This window comes from Chrysemys picta, chromosome 13, assembly GCF_011386835.1.
Source record: "Chrysemys picta bellii isolate R12L10 chromosome 13, ASM1138683v2, whole genome shotgun sequence".
Lineage (NCBI taxonomy): Eukaryota > Metazoa > Chordata > Testudines > Emydidae > Chrysemys > Chrysemys picta.
In genome coordinates this window covers 4,977,346-4,998,416 of record NC_088803.1, presented here as the reverse complement: position 1 = coordinate 4,998,416, position 21,071 = coordinate 4,977,346, and the positions used below count along the sequence as shown (strand labels likewise).

At 51.2% G+C, this 21,071-nt stretch overlaps 3 gene segments (V, D, J or C); all 3 read right to left on the bottom strand.

Moving 5' to 3' along the window:
• The window catches only part of LOC101948672 (immunoglobulin heavy constant epsilon-like), a 375,427-nt gene extending 365,885 nt beyond the window's left edge, over positions 1-9,542 (bottom strand). Inside the window, 2 exon segments of the C gene segment in view lie at positions 9,039-9,347; positions 9,439-9,542. Of these exon segments, the coding sequence occupies positions 9,039-9,347; positions 9,439-9,487 (358 nt within the window).
• Positions 1-21,071, bottom strand: part of LOC122173242 (Ig mu chain C region secreted form-like) — a 1,717,225-nt gene that overhangs the window by 112,726 nt on the left and 1,583,428 nt on the right.
• LOC101946746 (immunoglobulin heavy constant epsilon-like) overlaps positions 1-21,071 on the bottom strand; it is a 253,341-nt gene that overhangs the window by 177,552 nt on the left and 54,718 nt on the right.

Here is a 21,071-nt window from a genome sequence, read left to right as displayed (position 1 = left end):
ATCCCAACCTCCAACAGTGACTGCTGAGAAATGCGTTGGGCATCGCCGAGAAACATAAGCAGTGCACAGAAGCAGTCAATAGAAATGAGCTGTCAAGGGGGATGAGCAAAGGGGAAGGTGATTCCTCTGTGTAATATGGATTAGTTAATAAGTGACATTGTAGATATATCCACGGGGAAAGTGGTGCAGTGTGGAGAGATGAAGGGTTAAAATCCATGTGCAGCTTAGAGAATAACTTGGTATATGAATTGTGCCAGCTCTTTTCCAGGCCCAAAGTCCAGAGTTTGGTCAAGAGACCAGAGGCCTAGCGAATAGTGATTAGCTCGGAAAAAGCAGAACGACCAAAAGATAACCTTGCATTTGCTAAAATAAGCCTGGTCAGCAAAATTGCCAGATGTTGGAGCAATAACTGAATAATTGTGTCTTATTCAGAGTTGCAAATTGAACACAGAAGCCCTGTTTCTGTTGTGTTAGTTTCTCTCGTAGGGAGATGTTCTTCCCACATCTCCAATCTTGAGTTGATGAGAGGTTGGAACATGTTAGTATAAGATATGGCCTCCTCCCACCTCCCTTTCCCAGGGACCAGTGCCTGCCTTAAGACACAAAGGAGATGATCTTTATTGCTATATACTTTCACTGTTTCTTTGCTTTAACCCCTAGGAATGTATCTGTTGGACAATCAGAGGAGTTGCTTCATTCTATGGATCCCAAATCAGAATTCAACATATATATATTTCATACTAATACATTTATCAAAGTATTAATTAAATGTTAACTTGTTAACTTGAGACCATGCACGGAGACATTATGTAACCTTTTAACCATTGGCTACTGTGCTATCTTGTCTTGCTGCAAAACCTATCAGGGGTTGTAGAACTGCCTCCCCGGTCACTTTCCCCACCCAGGGAAAATCCATATATTCCATTGTAATCAACTGATTGACAGTGTCTCTGAGCCTAATAAGCCAGGTGACACTCCGTCAGCGCTGTACATAATAAACCCCTATGCTTGACCTCTACACGGTGTGAAATGATGTTAGTTCACTGGGCATTCGGTAGCGGATACAGACAAACAGGAGCAGTGGTTGAGGAGGAAATGGAAGCACAAAGGAACGAGGCAGGTTTGGTTTTATGCGATGAAGAACTTTGCACTCAGGGAGTCCTAAGAGTAACCTGGAAGGGAAAGTAGCAGCTTGTAGTTAATGTCACTTTCGAGTTAATAGCTTCATATTATATTTAGCCCAGAAGGGACCATTTGAACCTGCTAATCTGACCTGCACGGCACAAGCCAGTGGATTTCCCCCAGTGATTACCGGATGCTTGGCAACGTGCCAGCAGTGCATGTTCACAGGTAATTCCTGCCCCCCACCAGAGGAGATGAGAATTGCTGTCTGTGCACGTAGATAGATGTGTCTGAATGCTTGTGTTTTTCACTGACAGTCCCTGCTGAAGGCGAAGAGTCCAGTTCTGTGTGTGTTTGTGAAACATGCTCTCTCTTTCTGTGTGCCGCCCCCTGATGGAGGTAGTGAGGTCTTCTCACTTTGTGTCCGTTTATACCTTTGTGTACAGAGAACACACACACACACACACACACACACACACACACACACACACACACATAGTGTGTTGACTTTTTCTTTCTCTTTATATCCATTTCATCTTTCCATCTCTGTGCCGTTACATTATTTTATTTTTGTTTGACATAATTCCTCTGGCACATCAGATTATGCAGACCCACATTTTGACTGAATTTGTGTATTGTGACCAAGTGGGGGATTTTCTTGGTTTTTCCTTGTTTTCCAATGGTAGGCATGCAGTCGGAGTGGGACTCAGTTTCCCTGGGTGTTACTGGTTTAACGAGTAACATCCCTTATAATCACTTAAAATCTATCTTTTGTAGTTAATAAACTTATTTTTGTTTTCTCTAAAACCAATTTGTGGAATTCACAACTGGAGACAAAAATCTGTGCAAATCTTCCTCCACATTGAGAGAGGGAGCGAATGTCAATGATCTTACACTGTGCAGTTCTCTGTGCAGCACAAGATGACACAATTTTGGGTTTACACTTCGGGGTGTGTGTGTGCACATGAATGCTGGGCAATTCCCTAGCTGAGTGCTCACCTTGCAGAGCTGATCCCAGTGTCTGTGTGTTATGCTTATAAGAAGCACACGGGATCTTTTTCAGGGGAAAAGGCAATACGCCGCATTTATTGGAAATACAACAATTAGCATATGCATTCAGTCACACACACACCGTCCCGTCAGTCGATGTTATAGTTACCAATCCAGAGTCTGGATCAATCTAGTGGCCAGCTAGGTTGATCACAGGCAGATAGGAGCCGGGTTCTGTTGGTCGCAACACGATGCTCCAGGGAAGTCTTAGCAAGACGAACCCAAAGTTTCATGGCAAGGCCCCCTGTTTATATAGTGATTTTCCTTCATTGGGACCAATGAGTTTTGCACCGTCATGCTGTAATCAATTGTCATTTGATGAGTGCTTGTTTTCTTAAATTGTTCTTCTCATCCTTTATCTTGTTCTTTCATTAAGTCTCTCAGGGAGTTATCCCATGCTGGTTTCGATCACAGCTATCTTGTCCCCATTGATAGGTGCCTGTCTCGTCTTTAGAGTCGTCAATCTGCCCTCCTCTGGGTGGGGGGAGATAAGAGAGAATGTTCTTTTTCTTGGCGGTGGAATTCCATTCTGCTTGGGAGCAGCGCCCCCATCTGGCCGCATCCAGAGCTGCAGCTGCTGCTGCTTAGAAAAGGCCTCAAGGCTGGCGGGATGTGGGAGTGAGACGCCCGAGTGGGGAGGGGGGTGTTTGTAGATGGGGACTGGGCAGGGGGAGAGACGAGCTGAGTTACCCACTTTGTCTCAGGCAGTGTCTGGCAGAGACCAGAACTGAACCCGAATCTCCTTAACCCAGTCCCGCGCCTTTCCCCTAATCCTACCCTTCCTCACATAACTGACTGCAGCGGGAGGGATGAATTTTGGAGGTGCTGGGCCCCGACAGCTTTCACTGAGTTCAGGCAGAGCAGTGCCCGCTTAGTGCCTCTGACATGGGCTCCCCTGGGGCAACGTTTCCTACTCCGGTTCTGAGTTTGGGAGTGTGAATTGTTCGATGCCCAGCGAGTCACAGGGAGCCGGATTCCCAGAAGTGGATAATCGCACACAGCTGTGACTGGGGTCACTCAGAGATGCAGGCGCTGAGCATCTTTTGGAAACCAGGCCCAGAGTAGCTCACCATTCATGTAACCATCACCCCTGTCTCGGTGAGTCCCCGGGTGCACATTTCAGTGTGCAGCACGAGGAAGCGGAGTCCATCTCCTGAGTGTTGTACACCGGGGGTGGGGGGCAGGTGTGTGGCTAATGTGAAATTTGCAGATACGGGTGGGGCTTTGGAACAGGCTTTAAGGGAATTGGGATCCCCAAACCCACTGGATTTGGGCGCGTTTTGAATAGTTGATGTCATTTGAGTGGGGTTGGAAAGAGAATTTGGAAATAAATCCCACAGTTGTAAAGAGGCAGATGCTCACATAAAACGCAGGAGGAACCAGCAAAGGGGAAGCAAGAGGATTCAGAAAGTGAAGCAGGGATTTGGGTAAAGGGGGCCCGGGCCTGGGACGGGAGGGTGAGGGCCAGCTCTCTCTGTCTGGCTCTCCAGCTAAGAGGCCAGGCTGTCTAACCGGGAGAGGAAGAAAGGTTGGATTTGCCCAAGTAACACCAGCAAACAGCTCTCAGGGCAGGAGGGAGGCCAGGAAGTTGGCAAACAGGAAAGCGGCAGCTTCTGGGCTGTATCCAAAGGAGTCCTGTGATTGGTCAGGGTCGGGGCTGCCTGGGACACACACTGGATAGGGGGTAGAATATGGCTGGCGGGGATATTAAACCTTCTCCTTCGGGACTTGAACCAGTGATAGTCAAACCTCAGGGGTTAAGGAGCCGAATTAGTGACCAACATTACCCGAAAGAGCCACAGTGGTGTGAATGACGGGAAATGTTTAGTTTGTGTCTACACACTAAATATATTGAATAGATACACATAAATATGTGTATATTGTATTTGTATTGATATTTGAATATCGATAGCTATCAAACCTCCCACACCGATGGGAACGCGACCTGCCGGTGCTTGTCTGATTGATCCCCACTGGGGGGCCGTGAGATGGGATCTCTGTGTGTCCGTGTTACCAGGAGCTGAGTGAGGAGACGAGGAATTTTCCTTCCCTGATTTCCACCTCCTAAACCCCTTGTGACCAGTGTCTCACCCCGCTTCTAATGGAGACGTGAGTGTGACAAGGCCCTGAGTGACTCTAGACAATCCGCTTCCCCTTTTTGTACCAGCCCCGCTTTGCTCTGTGTCGCTGTGTGTCTCTGGCACAGAAATACATGGCGGTGTCTGCAGCTGTGAGGGAGGCCAGCTGCAGGGAGAACTGGTTCTTGGATGTATCTGAAGAGATGGTGGTCCGGCTTTGGAGAGACGCGGCAAACCACTTTCTCCCGTCGTGTGGGTATATACGTGCTACCCACTCCAGCCCTTTCCCGGGGGGCTGCCGGACCCAGTTCCACACATAGCTGCTGCTGGTGATGGAAACACCCGAGACAGCGCAGGTCAGTGCGAGGGTCTCTCCGGGCTTCACCGCCCCCGGGCCGGACTGGACCAGCTGCACCTGAGAGATGACACCTAGGGAAAGAGAAACAAAACATGGAGGAAATTAGTCACCAAACGAATCTGTGCATCTGTCCCCAATTCTCCCGCTGTCTGATAGACACTCACAGGTGAAGGTGGAGAACAAGGAAAGGAAAAGCCACAGAGATTTCATTCTCCTTTTTGTAAAATGAGGGAAATTTCCCAGCGGACAGGACCGGGCAGTTCTGTGTCTGGGGAGAGACTGAGACTCCTAGAACCAGGGGTTGGTATTTAACAGGAACCCCCCAGGGCAGGGATTTGCATGCGGGTTCCCCAGCGGGTATAAAGGGAGGGACACCGCCAGGCAGGGAGCGCTGTCTGTTGGAAGCAGAGTCACACATCCCCTTCCTCTCAGCGGTGGCCCAAAGTCAAGTCACCTTCATTGGAGCCCTTCAGGGAAGCAAGGGACTGTGGATCGGGTCCCTACACTGGGGGGTTGAATCCAGCCTTCCAGCCGTGCCTGCTGCCGAATGCCCCGGGCAGAGCTGAACAATAGAAACGAGAGAGAGGAGATGTCCAGAGACGTGAGACTCTCCCGGGAGTGTCGGATGGGGAAGGAGCCGCAGCTGCGGGGAGCCAGTGGCTGGTTCCAGGCACCACAGTGTGAGGAACCGCTTCAGGGAAAGGGAGAGAGCTGGGCACGGAGGGACGGTGCGGGTTGTGGGCTCTGTCAGAGTAAAGGCCGTGACGGTAGTAACTCAGGGACAGTCTAGAGCCCACGCTCGGGGGAAACGCATCACCCTAGTGTCCGGTGCTTTTCCTGTAGCAGAGACACCTGTGAGGGGGAGACAGTGTGAGAGAGACACACACTGCTGTGCGCTGCTGTGGGGAGTGAAACTTGCTCTGTGTGTAGGTGTGCGTGAGGCTGAACCCAGACAGTCCCTTACACTGGCCTGTAAAGTATCCGGTGACTCCCTTCCAAGCTCTGCGGTTCGGGACATTGCTGAGAAAAGCAGGGAATGGCTCAGGGACAGCCAATAGTCTGGGGCCATACACTATGCTCTTTCTGTCAAACGCCGGGACGTCCTCGGAGAAGCTGACAAAATGCTGCTCATGACCCAGAGGAGAAAGAGGACAAACTAGAGTGGAGTAAGGTATCTTTACACTGGCATAACCTCATCCAAAGTAGGCCTTGCACTGTTATAACTACACGGGTGAAAACATTATACTCCGAACTCAAGCAGTTAGATAGATATAAATGGGCTCAGGGAAATGACACTCTCCTGGGAATGTCAGATGGGGAAGGAGTAGCAGCTGAACATGGGGGAAGGGCGGGTTTAGGCCGCAGAGCCTGAAAAGCAGCTCTGGTGAGAGGGAAGGAAAAGGGAATGGAGAGAAGATGCAGCCCCTGGGCTTTGTCAGGACCCAGGCTGTGGTGGCAGGACACAGGGCAGAATCTGACCCGCAGGCCGGGGAGAAACCCAGCGCCGTATTCCGAGGTGTGTTTCATGTAGAAGAACTGCCTGGGAGTGAGGGTGGGTGGGAGAAACACTGCTGCCCCCTAAGACAGGGAATGAGATGTGTTGTGCTGATTTTCGTTTCGGTTTGCTTGTGTCAGTGCTACCTTCTGCTGCAGGGGCCGGCAAACGTTTTGGCCTGAGGGCCGCATCGGGTTTCAGAAATTGTCTGGAGGGCTGGTTAGGGGAGGCTGTGCCTCCACAAACAGCCAGGCTTGGCTGGCCCCTGCCCCCTATCCGACCCCTCCTGCTTCTGACCCCCTGACAGCCCCCTGGGACTCCTGTCCCATCCAACCCCCTCCTGTGCCCTGACAGCCCCCAGAACCCCCACCCCTGACTGTAGAAGAAATCAGGGAGCGGCGCCCCTGGGCCCTGAGTGATTTTGTGTAACTCTACATTTCCATTAATCTTCCCCTGCCTGTTCATGTAACCATTGTAATGAAAACAAATACATGTATTTTCTCAGGAAGTTTGACGAGATCCTGTGGTAGCTGAAAGGCAAACGGTGGGCAGGAAAAGGGGGTAAGTTCTGGATTCTCTGGGGAAAATCTCTTCATATATATATGCCTTTTCAGATTCAATTTACTGTGGGTCTCTCTCTCTGGGTGGCTTAACTGTCTCTGTAACTCTGACCTCACTATTGTTTACTGGCCTCATCTTTTTTGTATGAGTCCCTTCTTTGCTCTCTGTCACTGGGCTCCTTCTGGCACAGTAATAGGTGGCCGTGTCTGCAGCTGTCAGGAAACGTTGCTGCAGGTGGTGTCCAAACACTGAAGGTTAAACAGAAGGTGTGAGCCTGAATTCTTGTGTTAATTATTATAATTCAATGGCTTTTTTCCCCAGACAGACCTAAGGGAGTTAGGCAGCCAAATCTCATTGAATGTAAAATTCCATTGAGTTTTCATGTAATTTCATTTCATTTACAATCACATTGGGAACAATTCAGTAATTTTCATAGATTCATAGATATTAAGGCCAGATGGGACTACCAAGGGACCTGATCATCTAGCCTGACCTGCTTAACACAAGGCATTGAACCTCACCCGATGATTCCTGCAACAAGCCCATAAGTAATCTTTGAGGTTTAGTATCTGTTTTAGTAAAACCTGTGTGTGGCTCAGATTATCATCCACCTTCCTCTGAGAGACAAAGTGAGTGAAATAATATCTGTGATTGGACCAACTTCTGTTGATGAAAGAGACAAGCTGTCTGGCTACACAGAGGTCTTCTTCAGGTCTGACCTTTTCCAGACCTGCAGAGAAGCTCTGTGTTGCTCAAACACGTGTCTGTTTCACCATTAGAAGTTGTTTCAGTAGCAGACATTACCTCACCCACCTTGCGTATCTTAATATTTTTGGGACCATCAGGGCTACAACAACACTGCAAACAACCTTCCTCTGAAGCATCAGCTACCGTTGGAGTAGGATACCGGATTAGCTGGACCTCAAATCTCATCTGAGATCTAATCATGTTTCTACGAGAGAGAAAAAAACTCACTTGTTCCTTTACAGAGTTCTGCAATACAAGAGCATTCTCATTCTCTCTCGCTTTCTCTCTGCTTGTATCACTGCTCCCCCTACCGGAAGGAATGAGATCTGGTGTGTGTGTGTGTGTGTGTGTGTGTGTACACTTTCTACACTCACAGGGATGATGATGTAAATAACGATGTGATTCCAATCCCATTGAGATTAACCGTTTCGACTTTTTGTATGTGGACACTCTTACACTTTGGTTATAAACTTTGCTTCCAGCCTTTTTCCTGGCTCCCAAGCTGAACCGCTGGAACGAATTTGAAACTGAAATAAGAGTGCACAAACAAAAGTGGCACCCATTTAACTAAACTGATTTATATTAATTCAGAGTAATTGATATTTGTAGAATAGTCCCCAGGGAGCGACAGCTGTTGATTCTTTAAGGTCACCGTGCCAAGATTCTCAGGAATGTTTAGCACAGAAGGAGTGTATTTGGGGAGAGGAGGGAATGGAAAGGGGAAGCAGAAGATGTCCCTTCATTTCCGTCTAGTGCAAATTTCTTGTGTTTGTGTTCCCCTTTCTCTAGACAGATAAATTACAGCAAGATAGAGGCCAGAAAGTCTGGTCAGAATCCATGTCCCATTGATTTGCACGGGTCCCTGCTTTGCTCTGTGTCACTGTGTCTGCCTGGCGCAGTAATACATGGCGGTGTCTACACCTGCCAGGGAGCGGAGCCGCAGGGAGACCTGGTTCTTGGAGGAATCAGGGGAGATGGTGATTCGGCTCTGGAAGGATGAGCCGTAGTCTGTCTGCCAGGTGGAACTGCTGTAATATCCCCGTCCCAGCCACTGGCAGGGAGCTGGTTCTGGGCTAAATGGAGGAAACAGATTGAGATGCTGCTGCCCTGCAGCGGAACATGGGAGAATCGACGAGCTGATAAATTAATTCTGGTTGTAGGTGGGGATCTCTCTGGGGCCTGGCCCTTTTCATCAGGCGAAACTCAGGATTCTGATTTGTCTGGTAGCCCAGGGGGGGGGGGGCAGTCACAGAGCCTAATGAATGGCCAGGTTTTTAAAGGTATTTCAACGGGAATTATTAGGCGCCCAAATACCTTTAAAAATCTGGCTCTAAGTGATTTGCCTCAGGCCTTGCAGAGCAATAAACATGGCAGATGCGCCTCTGGCCAGCTCCTGATCCCCGAATCACACTTCCTCCCGGGCAATGAAGATTCAAGATAATTAGGAAACAGCAACTGGACATTTTTCCGGATTGGAAACGAGCTATCAGCGCAAAGGGGGAAAATCTCAGGCGCCTTAGGAGAGGGCAGGAAGATTGTAACAGGGAAGAGACGTAGCCGCCTGATTCGGGGGGGGGGGGGGACTCTCCCCTCCCGGGGGCTTGTCCTGGCGCGTATCACTGTGGGTCCCACCTGGTGCAGTAATAGGTGGCGGTGTCCGCAGCGGTCAGGGAGCGGAGCTGCAGGTAAAACTCATTCTTGGCGTCATCTTTGGCGATGTTCGCTCGGGTTTGCAGGTCGGGGGCGTAGTTCGTGCTCCCGGAGAAATGGATGCGCCCTACCCATTGCAGCCCTCGGCCGGGGAGTTCGCGCACCCAGTTCCACCAGGCGCGGGTAGCGATGGAGTCCCCCGACACGGTACAAGTCACTGTGAGGGACTCTCCGGGCTTCACCACTCCTGGGGCAGACGGGACCAGCTGGATCTGTGAGCGGACACCTTGGCGAAGGAGAGAAAAGGAGAAGTGACGCTCCACGCTGCACTGCGGGCAGGGAGGAGAGCGGGGGCTGCGTGTCCCCGAGATACTCACAGAAGGGAGCCGCCAAGAGGCAGAAAAGAAACCCCAGCAGCAGCACCATTTCTGTGAGGTGTGGGAGGAAGGGGATACCCCGCAGCAGGAAGAAACGGGCCAGCGCGGCGCGGTGCCTGAGGCTCGCAGGATCTGGGGTTGGTGTTTAGCAGGGCAGGGATTTGCATGTGGGTTTCGCCCAGCGGGGTGGGAGGTGAATGGGCAGGGCAGGGTGGGCTGTGACTTGACCGGAATCCCCTCTTTGCACAGGCCTGCGTCTTACGCGGGGTGAGAGACAGAATTCCTGTATTTGTGGGGCTCGGGGCCATCTCGCTAAGTGGCACCGAACACTTTTACATATAGTCAATACACTGCCATGGAGCTTAAAACCCGTTAGCTCTCCCTCCTACTCGGCTGACCCTTCAGTCTGAGTGCCCGGACCTGCGCGAACCCCTGCTGGGGTCTGTGGGTTGCTGCCCCAGCTGAGCCTGCGTGGAATAAGATCGGTTTCTTCTTGACATAGGTGCGATTGTTTGGGTGTAGCGGCCCCCTGCTGGGTGGAACGTGTGTGACTGTATCTGTGTGTCCCTGCGGCCTGTTATTGGAAGGGGGAAGAGCAACTGAGAGTGTAAATACGTGTGTGTTTGTGTCTGAGTGTGCTCTTGACTTGAGAAAATAGGACCTTGCAAATATGCATTTGTGTGTGTGTGTGTTGCTTGTGCATCGGTATCCAAGTAGATGTTATAATAATAAAACCTTGCCAAGCAGCCCATAACACCGTCAGTGCTGCCTGCCAGGTCACCCTGCGCTGCCGTACAGCTGGTGGGGCTCAGGGAGACACCCCGGGAGAGAGCGCCATGAAATACCCCTTCAAGGGTTCGCCCGGCTTTCCCCTTCTTCTCTCCCTTCCCCGCCCCCTTGGAAACGAATCTGAGCCGGGAGAAATCCTTTCATTCAGGCACAACTTTTTAAAGCTAATGACCCGACCTCTGATCAAGTGGCCGTGTCGGGATTAGCCCCGTCGGACAGCAGGCAATTCTCCAGCGCGCTCCTCACCCGTGTCAGGGAATGATCTGGGGAACGTCAGGCTCATTTGAAAGGAGGGAAAGGAGCAGAAAGCGCTCCGAAGCAGCAGCCCAGCTCCTAGTAAGACTGAACTACGGAGCGTGCCCAGGAAAGCCCAGGGCTGTCTCAGGAGATAACTGTCCCCTGTTGAGGCTCTCGCTCAGCCTCATATCACGGCTGCACAACCCCGTAGCTTTCCTTCAAGAGACCCAGGCGTGACACGGGGCAGCAAAGCACGCGGGGATTTAAGCCTCTGGAAATGTCCCTCTCTAGTCTGTATTTCCCCTGTGCACATATCCCAGGCGCACGAGTTACTCCGGCGCTCTAGTGGCCCGTGGGGCGTTTCAGCTCCTCTGTCTCAATAAGAAATTCAGGCAGATACACCCGGCTCCAGCAGATTCAGATGCAGTCGTTGCCCAATGCTGCATCAGTACCGCACCCAGTCAAACAAATCAAAACAACAACATTGCAAAGTGCAAACGTGTAAAAGCCAAAAAGGGGGGGGGGGGGCAGCCAATTTTTTTTTTGCTTGGGGAGGCAAAAGACCTAGAGCCAGCCCTGCACGCAGGGATCAGTTCTGGGTCTGGTTCTGTTCAATGTCTTCATCAGTGATTTAGATAATGGCATAAAGAGGACACTTCTAAAGTTTGCGGATCATACCAAGCTGGGAGGAGTTGCAAGTGCTTGGAGGATAGGATTATAATTTGAAATGATCTGGAGAAACTGGAGAAATGGTCTGAAGTAAATAGGATGAGGACAAATGCAAATTACTCCACTTAGGAAGGAACAATCAGTAGCACACATACAGAATGGGAAATGACTGCCTAGGAAGGAGAACTGCGGAAAGGGATCTGGGGGTCATAAGGGATCACAAGCTTGATGTGAGTCAACAATGTAATACTGTTAAAAAAACCGAACATCATTCTGGGATCTATTAGCAGGAGTGTTGTAAACAAGCCACTTAATTCTCCCGCTCTGCTCCACACTGATTGGGCATCAACTGAAATATTGTTTCCGGTTCTGGGCGTCACGTTTCAGGAAAGATGTGGACAAATTAGAAAAAGTCCAGAGAAGAGCAACAAAAATAACTAAAAGTCTAGAAAACATGACCTATGAGGGAAGATTGAAAAAAATCGAGTTTGTTTAGTCTGGAGAAAAGACGACTGAGGGGGACGTAATAACAGTTGGTAAGTACATAAAAGGAGGAGTACAAGGAGGAGGGTGACAAATTATTCTCTTTAACCTCTGAGGATAGGACAAGAAGCAATGGGCTTAAATTGCATCAAGGGAGGTTTGACATTAGGAAAAACTTCCAAACTGTCAGGGTTGTTAAGCACTGGAATAAATTTCCCAGGGATGTTGTGGAATCTCCGTCCCTGGAGATTTTTAAGAGCAAGTTGGACAAACACCTGTCAGGGATGGTCTAGATAACACTGAATCCTGCCATGAGTGCAGGGGACGGGACTAGATGACCTCTCGAGGTCCCTTCCAGTCCCAGGGTTCTATGATTCTATAGATGGATATTGAGCTCTGAAACCTGAGGACTGATTTGTTTTTCACTCTGGTTGTAGATCCCGTTCCTGTGCCCAGTGCTGGATTGTTTGTGGAAGTGCTGCCCCCACACGGTGCATGGGAGAAGTTCGGTTCTGCCACACGGGTTTTTGTATTAGCCCTGACGGGATTCCCCTCACTGTGAGTGTCTCCCGTACAGTAATACCGGGCGGTGTCCTCGGGCTTCAGGCTGTTCATCTGCAGGTACAACAGGCTATTGGGATTGTCTCTGGAGATGGTGAATCGCCCTTTTACCGAGTCACTGTAGTGTATGCTGGAGCTGTAAATGTAGGCGACCCACTCCAGTCCTTTCGCGGGAGCCTGGCGAACCCAGCTCATCCCATAGGTGCTGAAGGTGAACCCAGAGGCTTTGCAGGAGAGGCGGAGAGAGTCTCCGGGCTTTTTCACATCCCCTCCGGACTCCACCAGTGACTGGGACCAGGCACCTGGGAATAAAGACAGGTTGTAAATATCGGTATAAAAACAGTGATAACACAATATCCTTCTAACTGTGCAAGTTATTCAGAGGAGGAAAATACCTTCCAAAGCTGCTACAGCGAAAATTACAAGGAGCAAAATGTTCATGTTTCCTGCTGTTCGAGGGGACTGGCTGGTAACTGCACAGACCTAGGGGGTGCGGATTGTGTCTCTGGGTGCAGCCTGGGCAGAGAGGGGCACCAATTTAAACAGGAAACTGTCTCCCTCATTTGCATGCCCCGCATTATAAGAGACACACACTCCTGCTGCCAGTGATCTGACTGACTCGCCCTAGGGCTCCGGGTGCGGGAGTCAGACTGTCCCGTCCTGTGTCTGTGCAGCGCTGGGCACAGGGCGCTGGGTCCTCCTGACACTTTCGGACCCCTGGGAGGAATAACCAGCTCCCTGCAGTGACTGTATTTCCTCACCCAGGAACTGAGGGCCTGACTATCGTGAGGGGATATTGGGGATTGGGGGGACTCAGCTCTGGTCAGGGGAGTCAGTGTCTGGGGAGGGGTCATGTCCCAGGGATCCATTGGGCTGGGCCACCTGCTGGAGAGGGAAGATTTCCCATGGCGCTGGGAGGGATTTGGGATGGAAGCCCCTTTCCCTTCCCGGCACTGACTGGCTACATTGAAATGATCCATGACACTAGGGACGTGATCTGAGCAAGCCTGGCTCGTGCTTTGGGCCAGGTCTGGGGCCCGCCTGTGGGTGCAGGTGGGTGAAGCTGGGGGGGGGGGGGGCGGGGGAGTCTGAGGACAGAGTTAAGATTTTGCAGTGGAGCCTCCCTGGGATTCATTGGCCGAGAGCGGCGTGTCTGGGAGTTTTTCTGTAGGGGAGAGTCGTGGGAGGATTCTGGCAGCACTGAAGGGAGATTATTATTCACAATTGTGTGAGAACCTGAGAGAAGAGAGGCATCTTCAGACTGATCTAAAGCACTGAATTTATCCATGGTGTAAAATTTAGCCCAGGAGTTATTACAACCTTGGATGACAAAAACACTCAGCTCTGTAACGGAGCTTTGGGAAAGGACGATGAGCTGTCGTGTCCCCTTTGTAGAGGTGGATAAACTGAGACACAGAGAAGGAAACTGATTTGCCCAAGGTCTGTTGGCTGTTGGGAGAAAAGCCAGGTCCCTTGAGGCCCAGGCAGCACATTGTTGTAGCCAACACACGACACTGCCTGGAACCTGTTAATACAGCATTTAAAAAATCATTAGAGCACCAGGACTTACACAGGAGCCTCCCTTGATCCCAGCAGAGTGCCCTGAACACCGGGCTATAGACTCATTCTCATTCACACTTTGTCTTGCTCTCGCGTCCAAAGACTATTAAAGGATTCTGTAACAAATACAACCACCTCAACTGCAGATATATGGAGATGAGTCCCCCGAAAACCTAGCCCAGTGGCTGGGCTCTCTCCTGGGAGGTACAAGATCTACCTTGAACTCCAGTCTCTGTCTCAGGCAGAGTGGGGTAGAGAGTCAGGGGGCTTAATTCACGGCTGTAATTTCCAGTGGAGCCAGGTACCTGTAGGCAGGCATTATAATAAGGAGCCTTAGGGAATGTCTACACTACGAAATTAGGTCGATTTTATAGAAGTCGATCTTCAGAAATCGATTTGATACAGTCGATTGTATATGTCCCCACTAAGCGCATTAAGACGGTGGAGTGCACCCTCAATACCGTGGCTAGCATCGACTCACGGAGCAGTGCACTGTGGGAAGCTATCCCACAGTTCCTGCAGTCTCCACTGCCCATTGGAATTCTGGGTTAAGCTCCCAATGCCTGATGGGGCAAAAACATTGTCATGGGTGGTTTTGGGTACATGTCGTCAGTCTCCCATCCCTCCCACCCTCCCTCCATGAAAGCAACGGGCAGTCAATCATTTCACACCTTTTTTCCTGTGTTACCCATGCAGATGCCATAGCATGTCAAGCACGGAGCCCACTCAGCTCACCGCTGCTGTTGTGACCATTGTAAACACCTTGCGCATTATCCTGTAGTATGTGCAGAACCTGGCTAAGAGATGCCAGCACGAAGATGATTGTGAGGAGGACATGGACACAGACGTTCCTGAAAGCACGGGCTGTTGCAATTGGGACATCATGGTGGCAGTGGGGCAGGTTGATACAGTGGAACGCCATTTCTGGACCCGGCAAACAAGCACAGGCTGGTGGGACCGCATAGTGTTGCAGGTATGGGATGATTCCCAGTGGCTGCGAAACTTTGTGAGTTGTTCTCCCCCACCCTGAAGCACAGGAATACCAAGATGAGAGCTGCCCTGATAGTTGAGAAGTGAGTGGTGATAGCCCTGTGGAAGCTTGCAACACCAGACAGCTACCGGTCAGTCGGGAATCAATTTGGAATGGGCAAATCTACTGTGGGGACTGTTGTGATCCAAGTAGCCAATGCAATCACTCATGTTCTGTTATCAAGGGTAGTGACTCTGGGAAATGTGCAGGTAGTGGATGGCTTTGCTGCAATGGGGTTCCCTAACTGTGGTGGGGTGATAGATGGAACCCATATCCCTATCTTGGCACCGGACAACCTTGCCAACCAGTACGTGAACCGAAAGGGGTACTTCTCAATGGTGCTTCAAGCACTCGTGGATCACAAGGGACATTTCACTGACATCAATGTGGGATGGCTGGGAAAGGTGCATGATGCTCGCATCTTTTGGAACTCCAGGCTGTTCGAGCACCTGCAAGAAGGGACTTACTTCCCAGACCAGAAAATTACTGTTGGGGATGTTGAAATGCCAAAAGTGATTCTTGGGGACCCAGCCTACCCCTTGCTCCCATGGCTCATGAAGCCGTACACAGGCACCCTGGACAGTAGTAAGGAGCAGTTCAACTGTAGGCTGAGCAAGTGCAGAACGGTGGTAGAATGTTCCTTTGGACATTTAAAAGCGCGCTGGTGCTATTTGATGACTAGGTTAGACCTCAGCACAATCAACATTCCCATTGTTATTGCTGCTTGCTGCGTGCTCCATAATATCTGTGAGAGTAAGGGGGAGCTGTTTATGGTGAGTGGGAGGTTGAGGCAAATCACCTGGCGGCCGATTTTGAGCAGCCAGACACCAGGGCGATTAGAAGAGCACAGCAAGGCATGCTGCGCATCAGACAGGCTTTGAAAACCAGTTTCATGACTGGCCAGGCTTCGGTGTGACAGTTGCGTGTGTTTCTCCTTGATGCAAACCCACCCCCTTTGTTGATTTTAATTTCCTGTAAGCAAACCACCCTCCACTCTTCGATCACAGCTGGCAAAGGAAATAAAGTAACTACTGTTTTGAAACCATACATTCTTTCTTTATTAATTAAAAAAAAATGAGATAACTGACAAGGTAGCCCGGGTGGGGTGGGGTGGGGGAGGAGGGAAGGACAAGGCCACATTGCTTATTGTAGACACTCTACAAATCAAAACTGTTTGAATGACAGCCTTCTGTTGCTTGGGCCATCCTCTGGAGTGAAGTGGCTGAGTGCCCGGAGCCTTCCGCCCCGTGCGTTCTTGGGTGTTTGGGTGAGGCAGGGCTGCCCAGAGGATTCAGGGGGCCTGGGGCAAAGCAATTTTGGGGCCCCTTCCATAAAAAAAGTTGCAATACTATAGAATACTATATTCTCATGGGGGCCCCTGTGGGGCCCGGGGAAAATTGCCCCACTTGCCCCACCCCGGCGGCTCAGGGAAAAATAAACATTTAAAAACCTTCCACATCTCAGCACAAACCCAGTTTTGAGAAAACTTCTTTTCAAGTCACCTTTACAAGGTATCACTGGTTCTCAGCATCAGCTAGTGCTAAAAGGCTCTAAAGCTCATTAAAAGGGTTGGACAAATATTTTCCGTCAAAACTTTTTTGGGATCAAAAACTAGGGGTTTTTAAAAAGCAGAAAAAAATCACAGACAATGTCTGCTTTCCTTCAAAATTTGTTGTGGGTTTTTTAATTGAAAAGCTGAAATTAGTCTGCCAAAACCTGAACATGATTTGGGTTTCAGAAGTGTGTGGCCAAATATTTGCTGCTTGCTGTGTTTGATTGTTTAAAGAAACAATAAAAAAATTCTGCTTAAAAAAAATCCAAAACTTTTGAACCACCTCAGCTTTTGACCAAACGCCTGAGCCCATCCAGTCAGAGATTTGTCCAGGTTTCTGATACTCTGCTGAATTCCTTGACTCATATCTGTCTCCATAACTTTGGGTTCATTTAGGTTAGAACATAAGAACAGCCGTACTGGGTCAGACCAAAGATCCATCCAGCCCAGTATCCTGTCTACCGACAGTGGCCAATGCCAAGTGCCCCTGAGGGAGTGAACCTAACAGGCAGTGATCAAGTGATCTCTCTCCTGCCATCCATCTCCACCCTCTGATAAACAGAGGCTAGGGACACCATTCCTTACCCATCCTGGCTAATACACATTAATGGACTTAACCTCCATGAATTTATCTGTTTCCTAGAGACTGGCTCCATGGTGTCCCTCACAAACTGGAGACGGTTACTGTGGGTTTGTCTTTAGCATAGCTTATGTACATACTCCACAAACTGAGCATTTGAGCTTGTTCCACAATCTGGGATGAGCCTATCTTGTGAAAACTGAAATGCTCAAAATAGCACATGCCTGTGAATGGATACAGGGTGCTAAAATTAAATTAACCCAGGGGGTCTCAAACTGGGGGTCGGGACCCCTCAGGGAGTCACAAGGTTATTACTGGGGGTCGCAAGCTGTCAGCCTCCACCTCAAATCCTGCTTTGCCTCCAGCATTTATAATAGTGTTAAATATATTAAAAAGTGTTTTTAATTTATAAGGGGGGGGGTCGCATTTAGCGGTTTGCTGTGCGAAAGGGGTCACCAGTACAAAAGTTTGAGTACCACTGAATTAACCCCTCTGGAGCCTCGGGGAATGCAGGGGAGGGGAGTCTCACTTGCTAGGGTTGGGAAGGAGGTAGGTGGTGTAGGATATTGCTCTTCTCATGGGATCCCTCCCCCATGGCTCTCTTGGCTCTGTCACTGTTAATCTACAGTGGCTAATTTGAAATGAAGCTCCCCTCCCCTGACATGACTCTCCCTATGGCACTGAAATGAAATGTAGACTATAATTTGGCATTTGAGAAGTGAAAGGGATGGTAGCCCTAAGGGGAAAGATAACAGCTTGGCTCTGTGTGTTAAATAGCTGTCTGCAAACCTCAAACTGCTGAATGAGCTTTAGGGTAGGGAAGGCTGTGCCTCCCCAAACAGCCTGGCCCTGCCCCCTATCCAACCTCCACCCACTTCCTGCCCCCTGACTGCCCCCCTCAGAATCCCCAACCCATCCTGCTCCTTGTCCCCTCACCACCACCCCCAACCACCACCCCGGGACCCCATCCCCCACCAACTCCCCTGTCCCCTGACTGCCCCGACCCCTATCCACCCCTCCCGCCGAGTCCTGACAGAGCCCCGGAATGCCCACGATCCAACCCCCACTCCCCGTCCCCTGACCACCCCCCCCAGAACCCCTCCCATCGCTCGGCCCAGAGGTCGCAGCCCGCCCCCTTACCACACGGCTCTGAGGGGAAGGAGCTCAGGCCCCGCTGGAGCCAAGCGGCTGCAGCGCTGTCCAGGGCTCGCGCGCTGAGGGAGGGATATGCCCTGTTCCACCCCCTTCCCCCAGGCTCCGTCCCTACCTCTCTCTGCCTCCTCTACGGAGCAGCCACCACGCTGCGCTCGGCTCTGCTCCGCTCCCCCTCGCAAGGGCCATCCCGGCAGGGAGAGGGAGGAGGAGGTGGAGGGGCCGGAAAGCACCAGGCTGGGGGAAGAAGCGGCAGAGGGAAGTGTGGCTGCCGCAGGACCAAGCTTCTGCCTCCTGCCCCCACAGGGGAGAGCGGTGGGCGGGGGGGCTGAGTGGGGTGGGGGGCCGGGACCCCCCCACTGCTCTCCCCTGCGGGGGCAGGAGGCAGAAGCTTGGTCCTGCGGCAGCCACGCTCCCCCCCGCCGCTTCTTCCCCCAGCGTGGTGCTTCCCGGCCCCTCCTCCCCTCTGCCTCCTGCTCTCCCCGGGCAGGCAGCAGCGTGCCACTCAGCATCGGCTCGCCTGCCGTGGGTTGCCGACCCCGGTCTACACAAACATGCAGAGACACTCACAGGAAAACAGATCGACACCTCCACCGGTCCCTGTCTGCGTCTAACTCTGTACATCCATGAATCGGTCCCTGCCTCTTCCTAGAGCCACTGAAATACAAACCACTCACTGTGTTCTGGCAGTAGCTGGACACGATTCCTGGGGCAGCTACAGGACAATTGGGCGCTGAGAGACTAGGGGCTTCTGGGGGCAGTTTTAACAATATCTCTGGGAATGTTTGTCCTGTTCTAGCCACTGTGTGTTTCTGGGTGGGGGCTCATATTACCCTTGTCACCCTGGCCTCACTTTGCAGTTTATCAGCCACTTCCCCTTTGTATCAGTCCCTACTTTGCTCTGTGTCACTATTCATGTCTGTCTGGCTCAGGAAGAGGTGGTGCTGTCTTCAGCTGTCAGTGAGCTGACCAAGGGGAGAACTGGTTCTTGGAAGTGTCTCCAGAGATGGTGGTTTTGCGTTGGAAAGACGGGGCATAGCTTGTGCTCACACCACTATCTGCAACTACGTAAACCACCCACTCCAGCCCTTTCCCAGCGGGCTGCCGGATCCCATCCAGCTCGTACTGCAGAGTCGTGATAGAGAACCCGGAGTCAGTGCAGGTCACTGTGAGGGTCTCTTCGCCTTTGCTGGTCCCGTACCGGACTGGACCAGCTGCACCTCAGAGAGGACACCTGGGAAAATCAAAGCAGAGCAAAGAGAGAATTAGCAACCAAAGAACTCTACGGATCTGTCCCCGATTCCCCCACTGCGCCATAGCCACTCACAGGTGAGGGCAGAGAACAGGGAAAGAAAAAGCAACAGAGATTCCATTCTCATTTCCATGCAATGAGGGAAACTCCCCAGAGGGCAGGACCGGGCAGTTCTGTGTCTAGGGAGAGACTGGGGCTCCCAGAACCAGGAGTTTGTATTAAAATAGGAATCCCCTGGGGCAGGCGCTCGGTACATGGCGATGTCCCCTCAGGGACATATGTCCCCTTTACACCCAGAGAGACCGTGCGCTCAGCTCAGCACAGGACCAGTGATGGCTGTTTGAGGGTAGGAAGGTGGGCCCAGAGGACAGTTACCAGAACCTGGACTCAGGAGAACCCCCTGGGCTAGGCAGTTCCACACAGATTTCATCCAGTGAGTATAAACTACCAGGGAGACCTCTAGCTAGTCCGGGCTGTCTGCTGGGTAGGAGAGACACAGCCCCCTTCATCTCTTAGGGTGTGACCCACAGGCCGGGTCAATGGGTTTCTCTCCATTGGAGCCGTGGCTACTGCAGACTGTGCTGGGCAAACGGAATCAGTACAAGGCATGTTCAGACTCTGCCAATAGGAACAAAGCTCCTGGGAACATCTAAGGGGGAAGTAGTCGCAGCTGCAGGGGGAGGGAGAGGCTGGTTTCAGAGACCAGAGACTGAGAAACAGCTCTAGTTAAAAGGGAGGAACTGAGCATGGAGAGAAGATGCCTCTTCTGGGGTGTCTCAGCCTGAGAGCTGGGGCTGCAGCAGCCCTGAAGGTGTACAATAGAGGGGGATGGAACAGTTTTGTTTGTAGATGCCACCATCTGGAGTGAGCCATGACCAATGTCTTGTTCCCTGCAGGCTACAATGGAAATGGTAAATTACAGCACCAGAGAGGCCCGAACCTCTGTGTTGAATCCGCTTTCCCTAAGGCTGCATCTACACTACAGAGTTAGGTTGACACAAGTTACGCCGGTGATCATAAACCACAATAATTGCATCGCTTGTGTGCGTTCACACACCGCTCCCTGTGTCGGCAGAGCAGGTCCACAGTTGGTTCTCTAGCACTAACAGAGAGAGCAGTGCATCATGGGTAGCTATCCCACTGTGCAACTCACCCCCTGCTGCTGCTAGGAACTGTGGGAATAGGGAATGGATCACAGACTGCAGTGCATCATGGGTGTGGGCTCACTGTCACATGATGCAGATCTTTCTCTCCCATCATTCCGTGGGTTTCCGACTATGTTTTGTGCCATTTTCAACAGCCCCTGTAAACTGGGCACCAGCCATCTCTGCCTGAAATCATGGATCCAGCCCCGCTCTCCAGCCCGGGGATAAGGGTTAGGAACACGGGGGGCTGATCACGCAGTATATTATGAGCTGCGACTCTGAACAGGAATTATTGTATTAGCCTCCCCCTGCCCTGCTTTACTCTCTGTCACCAGCACAGTAACACGTGGGAGCAGAACCGCGGGGAGAACTGGTGTGGGACCACACGGGGGGGGGGGGGGGGGGGAATGCAGCACCTCAGTTTAGGTGCTTGCCTATAGAAGAAACGCTTGGTGTTGGGGGGGAAGGGGGAAAACTGCTGCCCCCTACTGGACAGAATGAGACTCACACACAGTGTGAGTGACCTCTCCATCCCAGCCAAGACATGCTGGCAAACAGACAGACCCAGGGGTCCTGAGTGATTTTTGTGTAACTGTTTTGCCATGAATCTGTCTCTGCCTGTT